The sequence below is a fragment of the Salvia splendens genome, chromosome 17 (assembly GCF_004379255.2).
Source record: "Salvia splendens isolate huo1 chromosome 17, SspV2, whole genome shotgun sequence".
Lineage (NCBI taxonomy): Eukaryota > Viridiplantae > Streptophyta > Magnoliopsida > Lamiales > Lamiaceae > Salvia > Salvia splendens.
Genome location: NC_056048.1, coordinates 10,689,134 through 10,710,893, shown reverse-complemented (window position 1 = coordinate 10,710,893; position 21,760 = coordinate 10,689,134). Strand labels below are relative to the sequence as shown.

Genomic DNA, 21,760 nt, shown 5'->3' with positions numbered 1-21,760 from the left:
TTTTGACTCATTCCATTGGTATTTAAGATTATAAATAATTACCATTTCCTTTTTTTGGTTCGATTTTACTCTTTGAATTAGAAACTTTGTGAATCTGGTGTCGTCGCAAGAATTATGTGAAATTACACTAAGTCTTCGCTTGTAGACTTACCCCAAATAGTATTTTCCGGAAAATTTGTCACATTTTTCCATTTCCTTCCGTCTCATAAAATATGTCACATTTCACTTTTTATCATTTTTAGTAGTGAATTTCATATTTCAATAACTTATTCTCATTCATATTTTATTATAAAACTAATATATAAAAGTTCACTGACTTTTTCAACTCACTTTCCATTGCATTTCTTAAAACCCGTGTCCGATCAAAGTGTGACAAAATTTAAGGGACGAAGGGAGTACTTTATTTATATCCTAAAAAAGAGACTTTTAGCCTGTACACAAATTTTAAAACAGAAAAATAGTTGTAAAAATTTGAGTGAATAAAGAAATCTACATCATAATATGTGTTGTAAAAATCAAAATCGTTTGGGGACGAAAATGAGAAAAGTAAATTATATTTGAAAAATGGGAATAAGTAATGCATTAAGAAAATGTAAACCGAATGATTTTGAAAGTGTGATATCATCACATAGGGTTTGAAGAAAGAAACATACAACAAAAGAAAAGCGGCAAGGAATGGTTTGTTTTCATAAATAATGACCAAATAAGTATAAGATCGAAGAGCACGGCATCAAGTCATTCAAACAATTCACATTGACCGATTAATACCCTAAATATCAAATTAAAAATTTCAATAACTCCACATTAACCTAACAAATACCCTAGATAGAAAACAGATTTCCCTCCCCTATTTCCATCTAATAAAACGATGTCGTTACAAGGTGTCACCAAAACATAGCTATATACTAGTATTATTTATTTTTTATAGTTACGCATTACACACATAAATATACATTATTAGTATATAGCTAGGTGGCTTCCTATGACCTTCGTGGCTGTTTCTCCCCTAGCAAGAAACACACACAACACGCACTCCTTTTAACGCGTAATCTCCTTCCCTTTTCCTTATCATGCAAACTCCATTATATTATATATATAACCCTTCAAACTTAAAAGGTTGTCCATACAATACAAAAACACACACATGCAAATCCGGATGGCTCAGAAGGAAGTAGTGCAGCAGTTGCTCGATCAGCTCTTTGGAGACGACGACGATGTCGAACGTGTGTCGTCCGGAAACGGTAAAAGGAAGCAAGCAACAAGTCTTGCGCAGGCGAAGCCCATCATTAAGAAACCCAGGTTTCGATCCATTGGTAGTTTGTACATGTCTACTCAACCAATTTAATTAGATTTGTTTGAGGCTATGGTGTCTCAATCTTTTTTTGTTTCGTGACATTGGTTTCTTAGAATAATGAATTTTGTTTAGGGATATGTATTACACCAAAATTTAGCTTCTCTCGTTCCATTTTTGGTGTCTCGGTTTTTATTTCGAAAGAGGTGCTAACTATCCGGCGATTGGTGCCTCAAATTTTATTTTGTACGAGCGGGCGTGGATGCCACTTGGTCCTCAGATGCACCGGACACCACATGAAGTGCGAAGCTTAATACCAATTTAGTGAAGATAGAAGAGTTGGGACTGGAAATGTACCATAAGAAAGAAAAGGAAAATATTCTATGTGAAGAAAAAATCTAGTACGTGAAGAGAAATATGGCTTAGAATTAAGATATGGTGAATGTATAAAGTATATATATGTTGTCTTCTTCTCTTCTCCTCTTCCCTCTTCTCCAAAATCAATTAGTATCACACAAAATGGCGGTGAATTGCTGCTGCAGCTCTTCCTTCGCCCCCACCACCACCATTTACGCCGCCGCCAGAGCTCCCAACACCTTCACAATCACTCTCCGGAGGCGGAATGCCTTCTCATAATCGATTAGGAACCCTATTAATCAAATCGCTCCGTCCAATTTCTTAGCAAGGAGCAAGGCCACGGAATCGGAGTTCAAAACCGACTCCGACGAGATCGACTGCATAGGCACCGGGCTGGATGTCGAATGCGTGATCAGTGAAGAATCGGAGCAGGTGAGAGGGGAGACGAGAGATACGTTGGTTTAATTGGCGTTGGAATGTGGGCATCTGATATCGCCCTTCTTCTTCTGGGGAACGGCGGTGTTCTTCCGGAATGCGATGTGGTTTTTCAGTAGAATGCGATGTGGTTTTTCAGTAGCGTCTTGATGCCTTGGTAGTCCATGTATGCTGTCTGCCATTCCTGGACCATTTGGGAAGCTAGCTCCCTCCCGAACTTCATCTTTCTGTATCTCTGTGTGTTGTGATGGATGGATTGATTAATTGTTGTTGATGAGCAAATTATAAATGCATTTCATTGTTGTTCCATTGAAGAAAGGAGATAGGGCAGACAGAGTGATGATTTATAAGAAGTTGATTCATTGAAGGAGGAGAAAGGAAACGTGATTAATTTTAATTAATTAATTAATTAATTGGAAGAAGGTGAATTGGTCGTGTGATTTTTCATATCTGTCTCTGATACTATTATTTTTAATTTTGGATTATTGCTTAATTAATAATTCCACCTTTCATGTTGGGTTGATTAATGCAGATTTGGTGGGTGTGTGATGTGTTTTGTTAACAACAGTGAAGTAAAATCAGGCTAATAGTGATATATTTTATTAACAACAGTGAAGTAAAATCATTATAATAGTGATGTGTTTTGTTAACAACAGTGAAGTAAAATCATGCTAAAGTGATATGTTTTATTAACAACAGTTAAGTAAAATCATTTTAACAGTGATATATTTTATTAACAACAGTGAAGTAAATTATGCTATATCGGATTATTATGAAGAAAACTAATTATGTTTTGAAATTATTAATGCCCAAAACAAAATACTAAAATTTCTGAATCGTTTGTTTCTTTGGCAGATGTATAGAATAGTTCGTGAGCAGACAAAGTTGCCTCCGCCTTCACAGCCGCAGTCGCCTAGTCCTCTTGTAAATCAGTTACCCAATGTAAAATTAGTTTGATGAATCCAATAACCACATTAATCAAACCTAGCAAATACTTGAAATCACCAACAAACAGACTAGATTACATAATTCAATATGCAAAGGCAAGGAAATTAAAGATGGACGAATCATCCTATCCGGATCAAAGAAACAGTGATGTTGATGAACTTCATCTCTTCCTTGGACATGCAATCGGTGAGGCATCTCTCGTACTTTTCGAATAACTCATCGATTATCGTCTCCCCAAAGTGCTCCACCAGCTTCGGCTCCGCCACCGATCTTGTTGGGGTCGTGTTGCCGCCGATCTCACACGCACACGATCGAAAAATAAAGCACGCAAAGGTGTAACGTGGTTCGGTGATAATCCACCTACGTCCACGGAGAAGATGACCGGAATCTTATTGATGGAACTCTCAATACAAGAACTTCACACTCACAATCTATCACTCTAAGCAAACGCTAGCTAGTGCAAGAATTCTCTTCTAATTGTGTGTGTAATCTGTGTTCTGCGTCTCTCTCTCTCTCTGATTACAATCGAGCTGTAAGTATATATGGGAGTCAAGAAGAAAAACAAACTAACTAATTTGTTTCCAAAAACAGTTACAACCGCTAAACACCAACGGCTAGTTTCAGCTCGGCAGCTCAAACCGAGCTCCCTGCTAGTTCCAGTTCGGCAGCTCAAACCGAGCTCAAGACCGCACTCCCTTCTCGGCTCAAAACCGAACTCCCTTCTCGGCTAGTTCTAGCTCAAAGCCGAGCTTCCTTCTTGATCCCTGCCCCGAGCTCCAACGGCTCTGTCACTTGACTGAATCAGTGAACTGCAAGGACACACCTTCACAAATCTCCACCTTGTCCTTGCAAGTCTCCATCAACATCTAAATTCCCTTCTCAAAACCTGTTTCATACCTCAGCACTCCACAACCTCAACCAACTTCAAACAATGCTTGAACTTTGAAGCCGGTAGAGATTTTGTCAACATATCTGATGCATTTTCTTCAGTAGGAACCTTTACCACATCAATCCTTCCATCCTGAATTTCATCTCTAATGAAGTTCCTCCTCACATCAATGTGCTTGGACCTCTCATGGAACATTTGATGTTTTGCTAAACATATAGCCGAGTTGCTGTCACAGTTAATCTTCACTGCTCCCAGCTTCATTCCTAAATCTTCCAAGATTCCTTGCAACCATTTCCCTTCCTTTGCAGCCTCAGTCAGAGAAATATACTCAGCTTCGGTTGTGGACAGTGCAACCACAGACTGCAAATTTGATTTCCAGCTAATTGCTGTGCCATATAGTGTGAAGATGTAACCACTCTGAGACTTTCTGTTGTCTAAGTTAGCCGCATAATCCGAGTCACAGAATCCTTCTAGGACTTCCCTCTCCTCAGACCAAACTCCACCACCAAACTTCAAGCCAACCATGACAGATCCTTTCAGGTATTTCAGAATCCACTTTAGTGCTGCCCAGTGATCCCTACCTGGATCAGCCATATATCTGCTTGCAACGCTTATGGCATGAGCCACATCCGGCCTTGTACATATCATCAAGTACATCACACTTCCCACTATATTTGCATAGGGTATCCTGCTCATCTCTTCTCTATCTTCAGCTGTCTTTGGCATCTGTTCTTTACTGAGTTTGAAGCAGCTAGCCAATGGAGTGGATACTGACTTTTCACTCTTTACCTGGTATTTTTCTACCACCTTTCTGATATAATCAGCCTGAACCAATTTCAGTTCTTTCTTTTTTCTGTTCCTGACAATATCCATACCCAAGATTCTCTTGGCTTCCCCAAGATCTTTCATATCAAATCTCTGCTTCAACTCATCCTTCACAGACAGCAGCTCACTCTTGCTTGATCCTGCCAGCAGAATATCATCCACATACAGCAGTAGATAGGCCAGTATTAGATTTCCACTTCTCTTGACATACACGCAGCTATCAAAACTGGATCTCTCAAATGCCATCAATTCCATCTGCTCATGAAACTTCTTGTTCCACTGCCGGCTGCTTTGCTTGAGCCCATATAGGCTTTTCTTTAACAGGCAAACTTTCTTTTCTTCTCCCGGCTTCTCAAAACCCTTAGGCTGCATCATATAGATCGTCTCCTCTAGATCTCCATGCAAAAATGCTGTCTTCACATCAAGTTGATGCAGCTCCCAGTTGAAATGAGCAGTCATGGCCAATAAGATCCGAATAGAAGTGTGCTTCACCACTGGAGAGAACACCTCTGTGTAGTCAATACCCTCTACTTGTGTGAATCCTCTAGCAACCAGCCTTGCCTTAAACCGTATACTTTCAACTTCCCCCACCTCTACTTTCTTCTTAAACAGCCATTTGCAACTGATCAGCTTCTGAGTCCCTGGATCAGTCACCAAAATCCAAGTCCCATTTCTCAGCAAGGACTCTATTTCTTCTTCCATGGCCTTGATCCATTTCTGACTTTCCTTGCAACTCATGGCTTCTTCATAGGTTGAGGGTTCTGAAAACATGAGTACTTCTGCTACACATAGAGCAAAGAAGCTCATGTCATAATCTGAGAATCTGCTAGGTAGGCCTGCATTTCTTCTTGGATTTCTTCTGGCCCCTTGAGCTGCAGCAGCTTGCTGCACTGGTGACTCCTGCTCACCTGTGTTCTGAGTATGTTGATAACTAGTTGCTCCACCTTCTTCTTGATTTTCTGTGATCACAGCATCCTCATCAGTGTCTGTTCCAGCAGATTCTCCACCAAACTCAAGGTTTTGCATATCAGAGCTACTGCCACCACCAGAGGGCTTCCCACCATCTTTAAATGGCATCTCCTCTTCATTGAATGTCACATCTCTGCTCACAATGATATTTCTGCCTTCTCTATCCAAATTCCACAATCTGTATCCTTTTACCCCATCTTGGTATCCCAACAACACACATTTCTTTGCCCTTGGATCCAATTTACTCTGCTTAATGTGTGCATAAGCAGCACACCCAAACACCTTCAAGGCTGAGTAGTCACCTAGGCTTCCATACCATCTTTGATCTGGGGTCTCATTGGATATAGCAGATGATGGACACTTATTGATCAGATTAGCTGCAGTAGAGACAGCCTCTGCCCAGAATCTCTTTGGCATTCCAGAGTAGAATAGCATGCACCTCACCCTTTCTAGCAATGTCCTATTCATTCTTTCTGCCAGCCCGTTCTGTTGAGGATTTCTTGGCACGGTCCTATGCCTTCTTATCCCTTTCACTTTACAGAAACTATCAAACTCCGCAGACAGAAACTCCATGCCATTATCAGTCCTTAGATATTTAAGCACTGAGCCCTTTTCATTCTCATATCTAGCATGCCATTCTCTAAATTTTTCAAAAGCTTGGGACTTCTCTCTTAGAATGTAAATCCACACTTTTCTTGAGTAATCATCTATGATGGAGATGAAATACTTGCCTCCACCTATGGATTCAGTTTGGGATGGCCCCCACAAGTCACTGTGGGCATACACAAATGGGGCTGATGAAGTGTGTTTCCCACCAGAAAATGGCAGCTTCTTTGCCTTTCCTAGAATGCAGGATTCACATTTCTTTAGGCTGTCTGATGCACTTAACTTCATCACTCCTCGTTTAGCCAGCTCTCTTATGCCTTTCTCACCCACATGTCCAAGCCTGGCATGCCATAGATACAGGTCTTCTGTCTGGGCAAGATTCACAGCATCAACCACGGTTTCACCCAGCAAATAGTATAGGCTGTTCTTTCTCTGAGCCTCCATCACAATTCTGGTGCCTTTTGTTACTGTGAGGATCCCATCACCAGAGTTGAATCTGCACCCTTTTGACTCTAGCATTCCAAGAGATATTAAATTTCTCTTGATTTGAGGAATGAATCTGACTTCTGTGAGAGTCTTCATACTCCCATCCTTCATCCTCAATCTGATGTTCCCAATGCCCTTGACATTGCACACTTGATCATTTCCTAGCATCACTGATCCTTCCCAAGCTGATAATTCTTGGAACCAAGATTTGTGTGAGCAAATGTGGAAGGAGCAACCTGAATCCATGATCCAGCATTCCTCAATCTTGGCCCCTGAGTGGATATTCAAAGCTTCATTATCTTCAACATCCTGAGCCAGATCAGCAGTCTCTATGTTCCCAGCCTTTTCTCGCTCTTGTTTCTTCTTCCAAGCAAAGCAATGCTTCTTTAAATGGCCCGGTTTCTTACAGTAGTGACAGCTTCTCTTCTCCTTCCATACTCCACCTTCTTCCTTCTTCTGGAACTTCTTCTTGGAACCCCTTTTATTCTGATTATTTTTCACATGCAGACTCTCAGCTACTGGATCAGTTTGTTTGTTATCAGCCTTCTGAGATTCCTTCATCTTCAATGCAGAATGAATCTCTTCATAGGTGACCTTGGTTTCTCTTCCAAGAAGCACTGCATCCTTGAAGTGCTCATAACTTTTAGGCAGGGAATTGAGCAACATCAATGCCTTATCTTCATCTTTAATGACCTCATCGATATTCTCAAGATCATCTATGCATTTCCCAAACTCCTCAAGCTGTTCAGAAATGCTCTTTCCATCTGAAAACTTGAAAGCAAGAAGCCTTTGCTTCAAATGTAACCGGTTCGCCAGAGACTTGGTCATATACAATGACTCAAGTTTCCCCCATACTCCTGCAGCCGTCTCCTCCTTGGAAACTTCCCTTAGCACCCTGTCCGTGAGGTTCAAGATCAGGGTGCTATAAGCCTTATACTGCATATCTTGAAGCCTTTGCTTCTCCTTGTCATCAGTATCAGGTTTGCCTTCTTTAGCGTCACCTTCATTCTTCAAGATATCCCATAGGCCTTGCTGCATCAAGATGGCCTTCATCTTCAGTCTCCACAGCCCAAAATCGTTTCTCCCGGTGAACTTTTCCACCTCGAACTTGGCTGTAGACATTTCTCAAAACGAGCGGTGGGCAATCGCCAAGATCAGCTTATACAACGGAACCTCTAGACACGAACTCACCCAGAAACCAATCAATCGGCAAATCGTGGAAGTCTTCCCACAGACGGCGCCACTTGTTGGGGTCGTGTTGCCGCCGATCTCACACGCACACGATCGAAAAATAAAGCACACAAAGGTGTAACGTGGTTCGGTGATAATCCACCTACGTCCACGGAGAAGATGACCGGAATCTTATTGATGGAACTCTCAATACAAGAACTTCACACTCACAATCTATCACTCTAAGCAAACGCTAGCTAGTGCAAGAATTCTCTTCCAATTGTGTGCGTAATCTGTGTTCTGCGTCTCTCTCTCTCTCTGATTACAATCGAGCTGTAAGTATATATGGGAGTCAAGAAGAAAAACAAACTAACTAATTTGTTTCCAAAAACAGTTACAACCGCTAAACACCAACGGCTAGTTTCAGCTCGGCAGCTCAAACCGAGCTCCCTGCTAGTTCCAGTTCGGCAGCTCAAACCGAGCTCAAGACCGCACTCCCTTCTCGGCTCAAAACCGAACTCCCTTCTCGGCTAGTTCTAGCTCAAAGCCGAGCTTCCTTCTTGATCCCTGCCCCGAGCTCCAACGGCTCTGTCACTTGACTGAATCAGTGAACTGCAAGGACACACCTTCACCGATCTCATGCATTTTGCCACATCCTCCCCGCCGCCGCTGCCGCAGTCGGCCCATCTGATCTCCGAGGTGTCGAGGCGGCTGATGGCAAAAGAGCCCTCCACTCCTCCTCCACGCTCCTCCTCACCTCCACCGGTGACGGCACGTATTGAGGGTTGTTGAATGAATGGAGCTTCTCTTCATTGATGGCTTCCTCGGACACCGTTTCCTTAAATCCATGATTTCCTAAAATACCCCTATGCAATTTTTATTAACTAAAAATGTTTACTTATTTTAGTTATTGGATTAAGATAATGTGCGGCTGAGATTTGTTCTCTAGTTATATACTTAATATTAGTTATGCTTTGATCATCAACCTCTCTATATATATATAGTGGGGTGCATTATAATGATAACCCCAATTTATGTGATAATCTTATAACTAAATCTCCACCACACATTTTTAAAATATGTGGTCTAGATTTAATCTAATAAAACTATCATTTTATCAAGTAAAACTATCATATTTCAGATATATTAAGGGCAAAATTGTCATTTTGTTATAAAATTGAGTTTTGATGATCATGCCACCCAAACCACCCTCTTTCCGCTCAATTTCGAGAATATTTCCGTTCGATTCTCATAAAACTCCGACACTCTTGGGCTTTTCACAGCAGTGTTAACAGCCTCCGCAACCGCCTCTACAGCAACCACAAACCGCTCCCACAGCAGCAAACACACAAAAAATCAACAACACCGCAGCCCCCCTCGCCGCTTCACAGCCCTCCATTTTTCTTATCAAAGAAAGGCAGCAGAGCCCACAAGCTCAAATCTTCAAGCAACAAAGAGGCAAAAAAAAAATAATCACTGCATCAATACATCAAACACTTCATGTGTACAGTGATTACTCACAGTTGATTTAAAATCAAGCAGAAATTGACATCACTGAATCACAAAATTGGGAGCTGTAGCCACTAAACAAAGGATTTCAGTCCAAAAATGGTGGGGATTGGGAGTTTGAGAAGGGAATCTTCCTCAATAGCAGAACAAAAGGAGCAATAATTCCCAAATTATTAAATAGGGACGAAACTCAACTTGAAAATTTGGGAAATTTTGATTTTCCTCGTAGGGAAAGGATTATTACTCAGAGTATCATTTATAAGCCAAAAGTAACATTTTATCAATTTAGAGTATCATTCTATCTGCTGTGAGTATCATTTTATCAACTCAGAGTATCATTCTATCCGGCAAAACTATCATTGTATGCAGTAAAGCTAACATATATAAGCCAAAAATATCATTTTATCAACTCAGAATATCATTCTATCCGGCAAAACTATCATTGTATGCAGTAAACCTAACATATATAAGCCAAAAGTATCATTTTATCAACTCAGAGTATCATTCTATCCGGCAAAACTATCATTGTATGCAGTAAACCTAACATATATAAGCCAAAAGTATCATTTTATCAACTCAGAGTATCATTCTATCCGACAAAACACTTGTTCAGAAAACACTTCACTCTTGTTTACAAAACACATCACTCTTATTCTGATTTTACTTCACTCTTGTTCACAAAACACATCACTCTTGTTCAGAAAACACATCACTCTTATTTTGATTTTACTTCACTCTTGTTCACAAAACACATCACTCTTGTTCAGAAAACACTTCACTCTTTTTCAAGTGGAGGACATAAATGATGAAGTGGAGGCTGAGAAGCTCCAGAACGGTGAGCTCAAAGACTATGCATAGCATAGAAGGGTTTTCTTATAATCAAATGTACATAACACGGTACTGATACACATCTTTGAGCGTATAGCCATTTTTGTTCTTCCATCTCTTTTTATGTCATAGATTAGATCTTACCAATGTACAGATTAGATATTCGGACATATGCCTGTCTTTATAAGAATTTAATCACCGGCCAATGAATACATATCATAGAGATTCAATAGGAATAGAATAAGGATATGGATAAGAGGTTTATAATCATGAATTAGTCATTTGAACTATGCAATTAAAAAAATTGAATTCGACGAAACAAGCCTTAGAAGGAAGGCAGTAGTGTGTTCGTAATCATTAATAAATTCTACTAAAATCATCATCGGCAAAACTATTAACCGGAATACTTAGATCTGAACAGAAAATAGGTGAAAATGAAGAATAGAAATGGAAGGACTCAGTTTATATGGTCGGCAAGGCAAGCAATATGCCATTACGAAGAACGAGACATTCATCATTGCCCTTCAATCCAATGTTCAAAAACTATAAAATCAAAGGCAACCAAAATTGTGACATAACTATCATTTTATCAAGTCAGAGTATCATTCTATCAAACCAAAACTATCATTTTATCAATTCAGAGTATCATTCTATCAAACCAAAACTATCATTTTATCAACTCAGAGTATCATTCTATCCGGCAAAACTATCATTTTATCAACTCAGAGTATCATTCTATCTAACCAAAACTATCATTTTATCAACTCAGAGTATCATTCTATCCGACAAAACTATCATTTTATGTACATACCTACAAATATTGTCCTCTGTTGAATTCTTAGTTCTTTCCAGGTCAAATCCCCCACGATTTTTCTGCTTGGTGCTAAAGATCTCCGCGTACCAGTATCTAACGGAATACAGGTAAGGCCTCGTGCTATATTCTTGAATTAAAATGAAGTATATAGATACATATGCCCACTGTGAAGTTTTCTTACACGTTTTAGTAAGGTTCAAGTGTGAATATCACGATTTAGCCAAACAAATTGACTGTTTGATGGTCACACTTTTGCGATACATAAAAGCCGTGCCACTGGAAATCTGAGTACAATTTGCATGCAGATTTCAAGTTTTCTGTGACTTTTATGGTACTGTGTCATCTAATTTGTTCTGAATTTTCGGCCATGTAGTATGCGAGAGCATTGAAAGAGAAAGGAGTCGAAACTAAGGTTATCATCTTCCCCAATGATGTGCACGGCATTGACATGCTCAGAGTATCATTCTATCCGGCAAAACTATCATTTTATGTACATACCTACTAATCAATAAAAGTATCATTGTATCAACTCAGAGTATCATTCTATCCGGCAAAACTATCATTTTATGTACATACCTACAAATCAGTAAAAGTATCATTGTATCAACTCAGAGTATCATTCTATCCTGCAAAACTATCATTCTATCCGGCAAAACTATCATTTTATGTACATACCTACAAATCAGTAAAAGTATCATTGTATTAACTCAGAATATTATTATATCCGGCAAAACTATCATACTATCTGACTGGTAAGAAGAATGGAGCGAAATTCAGAAATTAAATGAGGGAAATGACATATTTACCCTCTGCGCCTTTTTTATGAAGGAAAGCTAAGTTTAAATCTGAACCACAAGATTAGAAAATATGTGTGGTCCAGATTTGGTTATAGGGTTATCACACAAATTGGGGGTTATCATATGATCATCTCCATATATATATATATATATATATATATATATATAGAGAGAGAGAGAGAGAGAGAGAGAGAGAGTTGTAATCAATGTCGAACCAATTTTAAAGACCGAACTAGAGACCAAATCTGGGCCATTAGATCTAGTTTTTTTGATAAGATGTACTATTGTGTAAATTTTTCGGTCTTCATTACAAGCCCTTTTACTTCATTGTATAGGTTTATTACTTCATTCCGTACGTAATACCTTTAAACTACAACATGTTTTTACTTTCTTCCAGTAGGTTTTGAAATGATTCAACATATGTTTCATTTGAATTCATTGACCTGAGTTTTTACTTTATTTACATTAAAAAATACGATTTATTCAAGTGCGTTTATTACTTCATTCAAAAACGTTATTATTTCATTGGATAAGGTTTTTACTTCATTCCATTAGGACTTCAAATGCTTCTACACATACTTTATTCCAATAATTTATTACATCATTCCATTTGTTTATTACACCATATCAGCGTTGTGGCGGTGGTGATAGATATTGTAGAGAGAAAGAACGGCACGCGATGGCGAAACCGCATTTACGTACTGGAATGAAGTAATAATCATATGGGAATGAAGTAAAAACCTAATGGAATGAAGTTAAATCTTCGTAACATGTTAATATGACTTATTTACCTTCGGATGAATTAAAATAGGCTCGTGAAGAAGGAGAAAATAATTGATAAATTTGTGTCTCTTATCCATAAAAAACTATATCTAAAAACCCTAATTTGGTATGATTCGGTGGTTCGGTCTTTAAGAGTGGATTTGTGAATAATGAGACTCTATATATATAGATATATATATCTTGATAGCTGTTTAATCGATAACTATTTTTTTATAAATGATCAAAATAAATAAAATAAAAAACAAAAATAGAGTGTAATTAAGGCAAATTCGATATTTTCTACTCCCTCTATACACCAATATTAGTTTCACTTTAACTTAACATGCACATGTTTTAATAAATGTAATGAAAGTGAACAAAAAAATTAGTGGAAGGTAAAGTCCATTACCAAAAAAGTAAGGAAGCATGCGAGGCAATTATTCACAAACGGATGAATAAATGTCAAATTGGGACGATTAATGGTGGATGGAAAAAGTAATATTATAATGTAATCTAGTTAGACCAGCAAATACTCTTTTGGTCTCAAAATAGTCTACTTTTATCATTTCGAATGGTCCCCAAAAATTAGTAACTTCCATTTTTGGTGATTTTTTCTTTGTAACGAAGAGTGACTTCTTCACTAAAAATAATCTAAACACTTTTTTCTTTCTGTCTTTTTTCTACTATATTGATTTTGTAGTATTAAAATCAGTTGTTTATAAATTCTCTATTTTTAAAGAATTGAGGGATTAGAACCTTATATCATCATTCATCAGTTCCTTAACCATTTAAAATTTGTATATAAGCACTCCCTCCGTCCCTCTCTCTGTGATAGAGGAGTATTTGTTTCCATCTCGATTAATAATCTATACATTTTGTAATGTTGAGTAATTCTAGCTCAGTTTTACGCATTTTATAGTTTTCACATTCAAGACACCTTCGCATCATATCACTAGGGGATGCCGAAATCATGCAAGAAAATAAACAGCAAAAATATAGAATAATGACATAATCGCTTAACTATAACTAATTCATTTTTTGTTAAATTGTTCACAACAAAAAAATTGGACTATGCCACTATGGTCCCATTTAGTAAATTATTTTACAAAAGTTCGCAATAAGTAAGTGAAATTATTTCAATAATTTCCTTCACAAAACCCCAAACAAACAATTAAGTAAAAATAATTGTTATTTTCCCAAATCAACACCGTAAACTGATTAAATATTTAAAAACATGAATATTACATGCTACAATATATACAAATTTGTAATCTTGTGGAACACATGTTGATTATATTTGATAGATACCAACAACATGGTTATTTAATGCAAATCACCTAATTAAGATAAAATAATGCGAATGAGAGCCTTGAATCACAACCACCTTCATTGAATAATGACCAAACTGAATAATACAACATTAAAATACAAAACAAACTGTAACATTATAAATCACACAATTTAATTAGAAACACAACACACACTCATACAACACGTGAATCTTTATTAAGAGATTAAAAGAAACGGCTTGTCTATGCTTATCAAAGGAAACACCACCCTTTTAGGGCCCGTTTGGTAGCTATGTCATGTTTTGACTAGGCATGATACAATTCATGATACTTATCATAGTTTCAATTAGTTAAGAAATATATATTGGGTGTTTGGTAGATTAAGATAATTGTGAGTTATCTTATTTAAGTGTTTGGTTCAACAAGTCACAAATAAGGATTAAAATTGTAATTGTCAAAATTATCCTCATTAATTTTATTTAATTACTTAATTATCCTTATGTTGCCCTAATAATTCCTATAAGTATGGGTTATGCTGCCCTAATAAATAACAGCCCCAGCCGCTCTCTCAGATTATCAACACACTATTTTCACTTCTGAGCAGTGCTTCCATATCACGAAGAATCCGGTGAGTCTGAACAAGTAGGCTTATTTCGTTTGTTCAAATGTCGATTTAATGCTCCCTAAGCAATTTTATATTTTGCTTGGATTACTGGAAGTTTTTTTCTATTATTTTGTTTGGATTACTGGAAGTTTTTTTCCCCCCTAATTTTCGAGAGTTTTATTTTCTTCATTGTGTGTTGGTTTGATTTTCTACTTTGCTAGTTTATGTATTGTGTAGCATAGTATTAAAGTGGTTTTTGCTTGTTTATGTATTGGAATATAGAGATAAAAAGTGCTAAAAATTTATTATTTGTTCCAAACTTTCTCCAAGTGGATTTGCTCGTTTCTGTATTCAAAGGCAGTGTTGTTTATGTGGTATTTGCAATGCGTTGTTTTGGATTAGTGACTGAAATGGTATATTTGTTGTTTATCATTTCCTCATAAGTTATTTTAGTTAGTGTTTAGGAATGAAAGCAATTGTTGATGCAGTAGCTGTCCATTGTCCATTGTTGTTTATGGAGTTTATCGAATTCAGTAGCTACTTTTATATATTAGTGAAGTAACTTGTGTGCATTTCTCATTCACATTGTGGCAGTTTGATTCACATTATCTTTCCATCCCACTTCAGGTCGTGCTTCATTCGTAAAACAGTGCTCAACAACACTCCATCAACTTCTGGGGTCCAAGGTAATTTGTAAAAGAAGGATTCTTGTGGAGGTATGTTGAAAAGAGCCATGGAAAGTGATGAGTTTTTGTTTCGACTAATACGAAATTGAAATACAATATTCCACTGATAATGAAAGAAATTGAGGATCTTTTATAGAGAGAAAGTAAGGACCTTTTAAATAGATCTATCTATTAAAACACCTAGCAAAACTAACAGACATGAAGGGTCAACGTAGTACTCTAGAATCTGCAGCTGAACCTTCCCACCCCGGCAGAATATAAGCAAACATTAATTTGCGATCACACACGGCCAACGTATTAGTAGCAATTTGCCCCTTCTGTGTCCTATATCTTGGCTTATCTTCGTTGGGGACCATAACATTTATGTATGAACCATCTAGTGCGCCTAGACATCCCTGAAAAGTCATCCAAATCAAGAGTTTGATAATTAGTAAAAAATAGAATTTAGATTTATCTGCACATTATATAAGCAATAGGTAAGGCTAGAGTTAAATACCCTAAACCATTTCCATCGCGAATCAGTGCAATCATCAGGTACTGGTTCAGGTTTGACAAAAAGAATGGCATGTAGTTTTATGATGGCATTCAAGACTGCATGTAGATACCTTGACACCGTATGGCCGGATCTCAAGAAAGTAAATGAGACAATCCTATTTTTGTTATGATGTGCTAGAACACCTAAAAACATAGCCACTTGCTCTTCTATTTTGACATATTTTCCATGTGACAGATCACTAATTTGGCGCAACAAAAGACAAAGCCTACCAAACGTGTTACGGTCCATTCTAAGGTTATTGATACAATCGACATCTGTAACACCTACCAACCTACTTAAATGCTTGACTTGATCAGGGATCTTAGGAACCATTGCGTAGGGCCTAACAAATTCACTTCTGAAGCGTTTTCTGTTTCTATTACGCAAAATTGACTCGACCGTAGAAAATACAACTGATTCGATCACGTTTTGATGCATTATCTCTTCTAAAACCGACTCAAGTGAAGAGTTTTTACATAAGATAGGCTTCATCTTCAATAATCAAAACTTGTCTGCACAAAAAAAAATAATTTGCATAGTCACAAATGTGCTTCACACCCCGGCAGAATAAGTGAGTTGTGAATGGACGATTCTGTTTTCTTAATGAATGAATGTGCTTATGATAAAGAAAAAAACAAAATGTGCTTCCAAATCATGAAACAGACTGTATAACAGCTACTATTCTTTTGAGGATGCAACCAAGAGTAGTAAAATAATCATCCACATTCAGTGTACATCACTACAAAGAAACTTTTGAGGGATTAACTAAGCTACTTTAGACATACGAGAAAAGGATGAGAACCCAAGAAGCAAAAAGAATATGAAAAACTGCAGTGTTGGGCTTATATAATAAAGTTGACAGATATGTTGGCTATGTGGAGATATGCAGAGAGTGACAAAATCTTGTTAGGATTCAGAAAGGCATTTGGAAAATTTCACAAATACATAGAGTTCAGAATATGGTATAACAGCAAATGCATCAATAAAAATTCATTCTTTGTTGCTATTGCGGATAAAAGTATGAAATGGTGAGTTGGACAAACCCAATCCTTTGCAGGCGTACTGTGAATATCTGTACCTAACTTGAACAAGCTCAAGAGGCCCAAGTTTTACCAAAATCTGGAAATAGGAAAACGCAGTCAGTAGCTGCAATGTGTCCAAGAGATAATATAGTCACACAATTAGAGATTGGAGAAATAGTCTAACAATTAGAAATTGGAGAAATTAGCGTTGAAATAATCCAAGACATTAGAGGGGTTTTTTCCAAACATGTCAGATAAATCTTGAAGAATACTTGCAAAAAACCTAACCTTGAATCAAAAATAGAGTCGCGGGAGAATGGAATCGCGGGAAGCAATGGAGTAGCCGGATGTTTGAGTCGCCGGAAAGAATGGAGGGAGGGAGGCAGAATGAGAGAACTGTGGAAGAACTTGTTGCAATTTTTATGAAGTGAGGCGTATTTTTTGTGAAGTGAGGAAGAGGAGTTAGTTTTGGATTAGGGCTAGAAAATTTTAAATTATGGGTAAAAATGTATTTTACAAAATTAACTAGGTATCCTTGTTATGTAACATGTCAAAATGGGTGGTTACATATGTGACTAAAACATAGATTTTGTAATGGGCTTTGTGCGGACCGGATACAAAACACGGGCTATTAAGTTTATTAACATAGCTACCAAATGCACAAATAAACCCTAATTAATCCTCTTATCTAATCGTAACATAGCTACCAAACGGGGCCTTAGAATACAACAATTACATGTATACAGACTATATAGTGTATTCTTCACATGCCTTTGTGTAGTCAGTCAGGCCATCCACAACGCTGTTCCTATACCGTTCCTAAACCGTTCCTTAAACCACTATTTGAGGGCCCCACTGTACTTTTTTACTCCATTCCTTAACTAAGGAACGGAACCTGCAACCCTCGTTCCTTAACCGTTCCTTAACCGTTCCTTAAATTACTATTCATTCAATTTCATTTTTTTTTAATTTCAACTCAATTCAATTAAAAAAACAAACACATTTTATTAAAAAACACACAACATTAAAACAAAGTTACAACTTAAACTTAAAAAAATAAAAAGCACACAATTAAAATCATAAAAAAATAAAAGTACACAATTTTAATAATTTCATCCGCCAAAGTTTGCCCAAATGTGCTCAATTAGATCATGTTGGAGTTGGGTGTGGGCGCTAGAGTCGCGTGTCCTTGCACGAATAGATAACCGTTCTTGTATAGACGGATGCGCTCCACTTCGAGGCGGACTACTTGCGGTTGAGCTTCCGGGGGATTCGGGGTCGAACCAATTTCCCGCCTCGGGTCCTTCGTCTTGGACAATCATGTTGTGCAAGATTATGCACGTATACATGATGTCGACCATGTTCTCCATGAACCACGTACGAGCCGGGGCTTTGATGATGTTGAAGCGCGCTTGGAGAACCCCGAACGCCCTCTCCACATCCTTGCGAGCAGCCTCCTGCTTCTGCGCAAAAAGAGCCTGCTTTGGGTTCGCAGACCCACTGCACGTCTTCACGAAGGTAGGCCACTTCGGGTAGATGCCATCGGCGAGATAGTACCCCATTTTATAAAGCCGATTGTTGGCGACGAAGTTGATGGCCGGCGCTTTACCATCCAAAACTTCGGTCAAGAGGTCGGACTGGTTGAGCACGTTTACGTCGTTGTTCGACCCGGGGACCCCGAAGTACGCGTGCCAGATCCAAAGGCGGTAGTCGGCAACGGCCTCGAGTATAACGGTTGGGTGGGTACCTTTGTGGCCGCTCGTGTAGGACCCCTTCCACGCCACCGGGCAATTCTTCCATTGCCAGTGCATGCAATCGACGCTGCCGAGCATCCCTGGGAATCCGTGCACTGTTTCGTGAAGGTCGAGAAGGAACTGACAATCGGCCGTGCTTGGCCTCCGGAGAAATTCGTCGGTGAAGGCTGCCCGGACGCCTTTGCAGAATTTGAGCAAGCACATTCGCCCAGTGCTATCTCCGATGTGGAGGTATTCGTCGAACATGTCGGCCGTTTGTCCAGTCGCAAGCTGGCGGATTGCTGCAGTACATTTCTGCAGCGTCGTGTGGCTGGGACGTCCGACCGCGTCGAACCCTTCCTGGAAGAACTCTTCCCGGGCTGCCAAAGTATTCGCGATGTGGAGAAATAACGGTTTCCCCATGCGGAAACGGCGACGGAAGTACGTATCTCCCCAAACCGGGTTATCGCAGAAGTAGTCGCGTACTAACCTTGCGGCGGCTTCCTCCCGGTTACGATGGATGTACGTACGGGAGCGACGTTGGGCGGAGCGGCTTCTTCCGCCTCCCGTCGTCGATCTTCTTCAAGTGATTGTTCCAATATTTGACGCATTTGTTCATAAGGATCCATTAGTTTGATTAAATTTGGGAGAAGGAAAATAGAGTTGATTTGAGATGAAAATTGGGGTGGAAATAGAGAGAAATAGATGTGTGTTTGTGATTGAAATGAGTATGAAATAGGAGTATTTATAGAGTAAATAAATAAATAATAAAAAAAAACCAAACGGCTATAAAATTAACGGTCTCATTACCGTTAATAAAAAAAAAATTTATTTTTTTTTTATTAAATTCGAAATTTTTTTTAAAAAAAATGAATTATTGCGTCATCGGGACGAAGCCCACTCGCGGGGCAGCGAGTGGGCTTCACGCGTCGAATGGGAGTCCGCCACGTCGCCTCGGCGCGTGGCGGAACGTTTCGTTCCGCGTTCCGGAGGAACGAAACGCGGCACGGCATGGGAACGGTGGCGGCACGGAATGGCGACGGAACGCACGCTGCAACGCGTGCCGCCGCGAAACCGTTCCTCCGGAACGGGATAGGAACGGCGACGGCACCGCGTTGCGGGTGCTCTAGGCCATCCACAACGCTGTTCCTATACCGTTCCTAAACCGTTCCTTAAACCACTATTTGAGGGCCCCACTGTACTTTTTTACTCCATTCCTTAACTAAGGAACGGAACCTGCAACCCTCGTTCCTTAACCGTTCCTTAACCGTTCCTTAAATTACTATTCATTCAATTTCATTTTTTTTTAATTTCAACTCAATTCAATTAAAAAAACAAACACATTTTATTAAAAAACACACAACATTAAAACAAAGTTACAACTTAAACTTAAAAAAATAAAAAGCACACAATTAAAATCATAAAAAAATAAAAGTACACAATTTTAATAATTTCATCCGTCAAAGTTTGCCCAAATGTGCTCAATTAGATCATGTTGGAGTTGGGTGTGGGCGCTAGAGTCGCGTGTCCTTGCACGAATAGATAACCGTTCTTGTATAGACGGATGCGCTCCACTTCGAGGCGGACTACTTGCGGTTGAGCTTCCGGGGGATTCGGGGTCGAACCAATTTCCCGCCTCGGGTCCTTCGTCTTGGACAATCATGTTGTGCAAGATTATGCACGTATACATGATGTCGACCATGTTCTCCATGAACCACGTACGAGACGGGGCTTTGATGATGTTGAAGCGCGCTTGGAGAACCCCGAACGCCCTCTCCACATCCTTGCGAGCAGCCTCCTGCTTCTGCGCAAAAAGAGCATGCTTTGGGTTCGCAGACCCACTGCACGTCTTCACGAAGGTAGGCCACTTCGGGTAGATGCCATCGGCGAGATAGTACCCCATTTTATAAAGCCGATTGTTGGCGACGAAGTTGATGGCCGGCGCTTTACCATCCAAAACTTCGGTCAAGAGGTCGGACTGGTTGAGCACGTTTACGTCGTTGTTCGACCCGGGGACCCCGAAGTACGCGTGCCAGATCCAAAGGCGGTAGTCGGCAACGGCCTCGAGTATAACGGTTGGGTGGGTACCTTTGTGGCCGCTCGTGTAGGACCCCTTCCACGCCACCGGGCAATTCTTCCATTGCCAGTGCATGCAATCGACGCTGCCGAGCATCCCTGGGAATCCGTGCACTGTTTCGTGAAGGTCGAGAAGGAACTGACAATCGGCCGTGCTTGGCCTCCGGAGAAATTCGTCGGTGAAGGCTGCCCGGACGCCTTTGCAGAATTTGAGCAAGCACATTCGCCCAGTGCTATCTCCGATGTGGAGGTATTCGTCGAACATGTCGGCCGTTTGTCCAGTCGCAAGCTGGCGGATTGCTGCAGTACATTTCTGCAGCGTCGTGTGGCTGGGACGTCCTACCGCGTCGAACCCTTCCTGGAAGAACTCTTCCCCGGCTGCCAAAGTATTCGCGATGTGGAGAAATAACGGTTTCCCCATGCGGAAACGGCGACGGAAGTACGTATCTCCCCAAACCGGGTTATCGCAGAAGTAGTCGCGTACTAACCTTGCGGCGGCTTCCTCCCGGTTACGATGGATGTACGTACGGGAGCGACGTTGGGGCGGAGCGGCTTCTTCCGCCTCCCGTCGTCGATCTTCTTCAAGTGATTGTTCCAATATTTGACGCATTTGTTCATAAGGATCCATTAGTTTGATTAAATTTGGGAGAAGGAAAATAGAGTTGATTTGAGATGAAAATTGGGGTGGAAATAGAGAGAAATAGATGTGTGTTTGTGATTGAAATGAGTATGAAATAGGAGTATTTATAGAGTAAATAAATAAATAATAAAAAAAAAACCAAACGGCTATAAAATTAACGGTCTCATTACCGTTAATAAAAAAAATTTATTTTTTTTTTATTAAATTCGAATTTTTTTTAAAAAAAAATGAATTATTGCATCATCGGGACGAAGCCCACTCGCGGGGCAGCGAGTGGGCTTCACGCGTCGAATGGGAGTCCGCCACGTCGCCTCGGCGCGTGGCGGAACGTTTCGTTCCGCATTCCGGAGGAACGAAACGCGGCACGGCATGGGAACGGTGGCGGCACGGAATGGCGACGGAACGCACGCTGCAACGCGTGCCGCCGCGAAACCGTTCCTCCGGAACGGCATAGGAACGGCGACGGCACCGCGTTGCGGGTGCTCTCAG

General features: G+C 39.7%; 1 protein-coding gene across 2 annotated transcripts; it reads right to left on the bottom strand.

The window, feature by feature from the left end:
- Nucleotides 1-15,242: 15,242 nt before the first annotated feature.
- LOC121773378 lies at nucleotides 15,243-17,605 on the bottom strand. 2 transcript variants are annotated; one of them, XM_042170229.1, is made up of 4 exons: nucleotides 17,111-17,605; nucleotides 16,844-16,919; nucleotides 15,762-16,312; nucleotides 15,243-15,660 (listed from the first exon to the last, which is right to left on the bottom strand). In XM_042170229.1, exons 3-4 carry the CDS (start codon nucleotides 16,290-16,292, stop codon nucleotides 15,472-15,474), a joined length of 720 nt encoding a protein of 239 aa, XP_042026163.1. In that variant the 5' UTR covers nucleotides 16,293-16,312; nucleotides 16,844-16,919; nucleotides 17,111-17,605; the 3' UTR covers nucleotides 15,243-15,471. The 2 variants fall into 2 exon arrangements, with proteins under 2 accessions (XP_042026163.1, XP_042026162.1); XM_042170228.1 differs by having other exon boundaries at nucleotides 15,762-16,919.
- Between the last annotated feature and the right edge of the window lie 4,155 nt (nucleotides 17,606-21,760).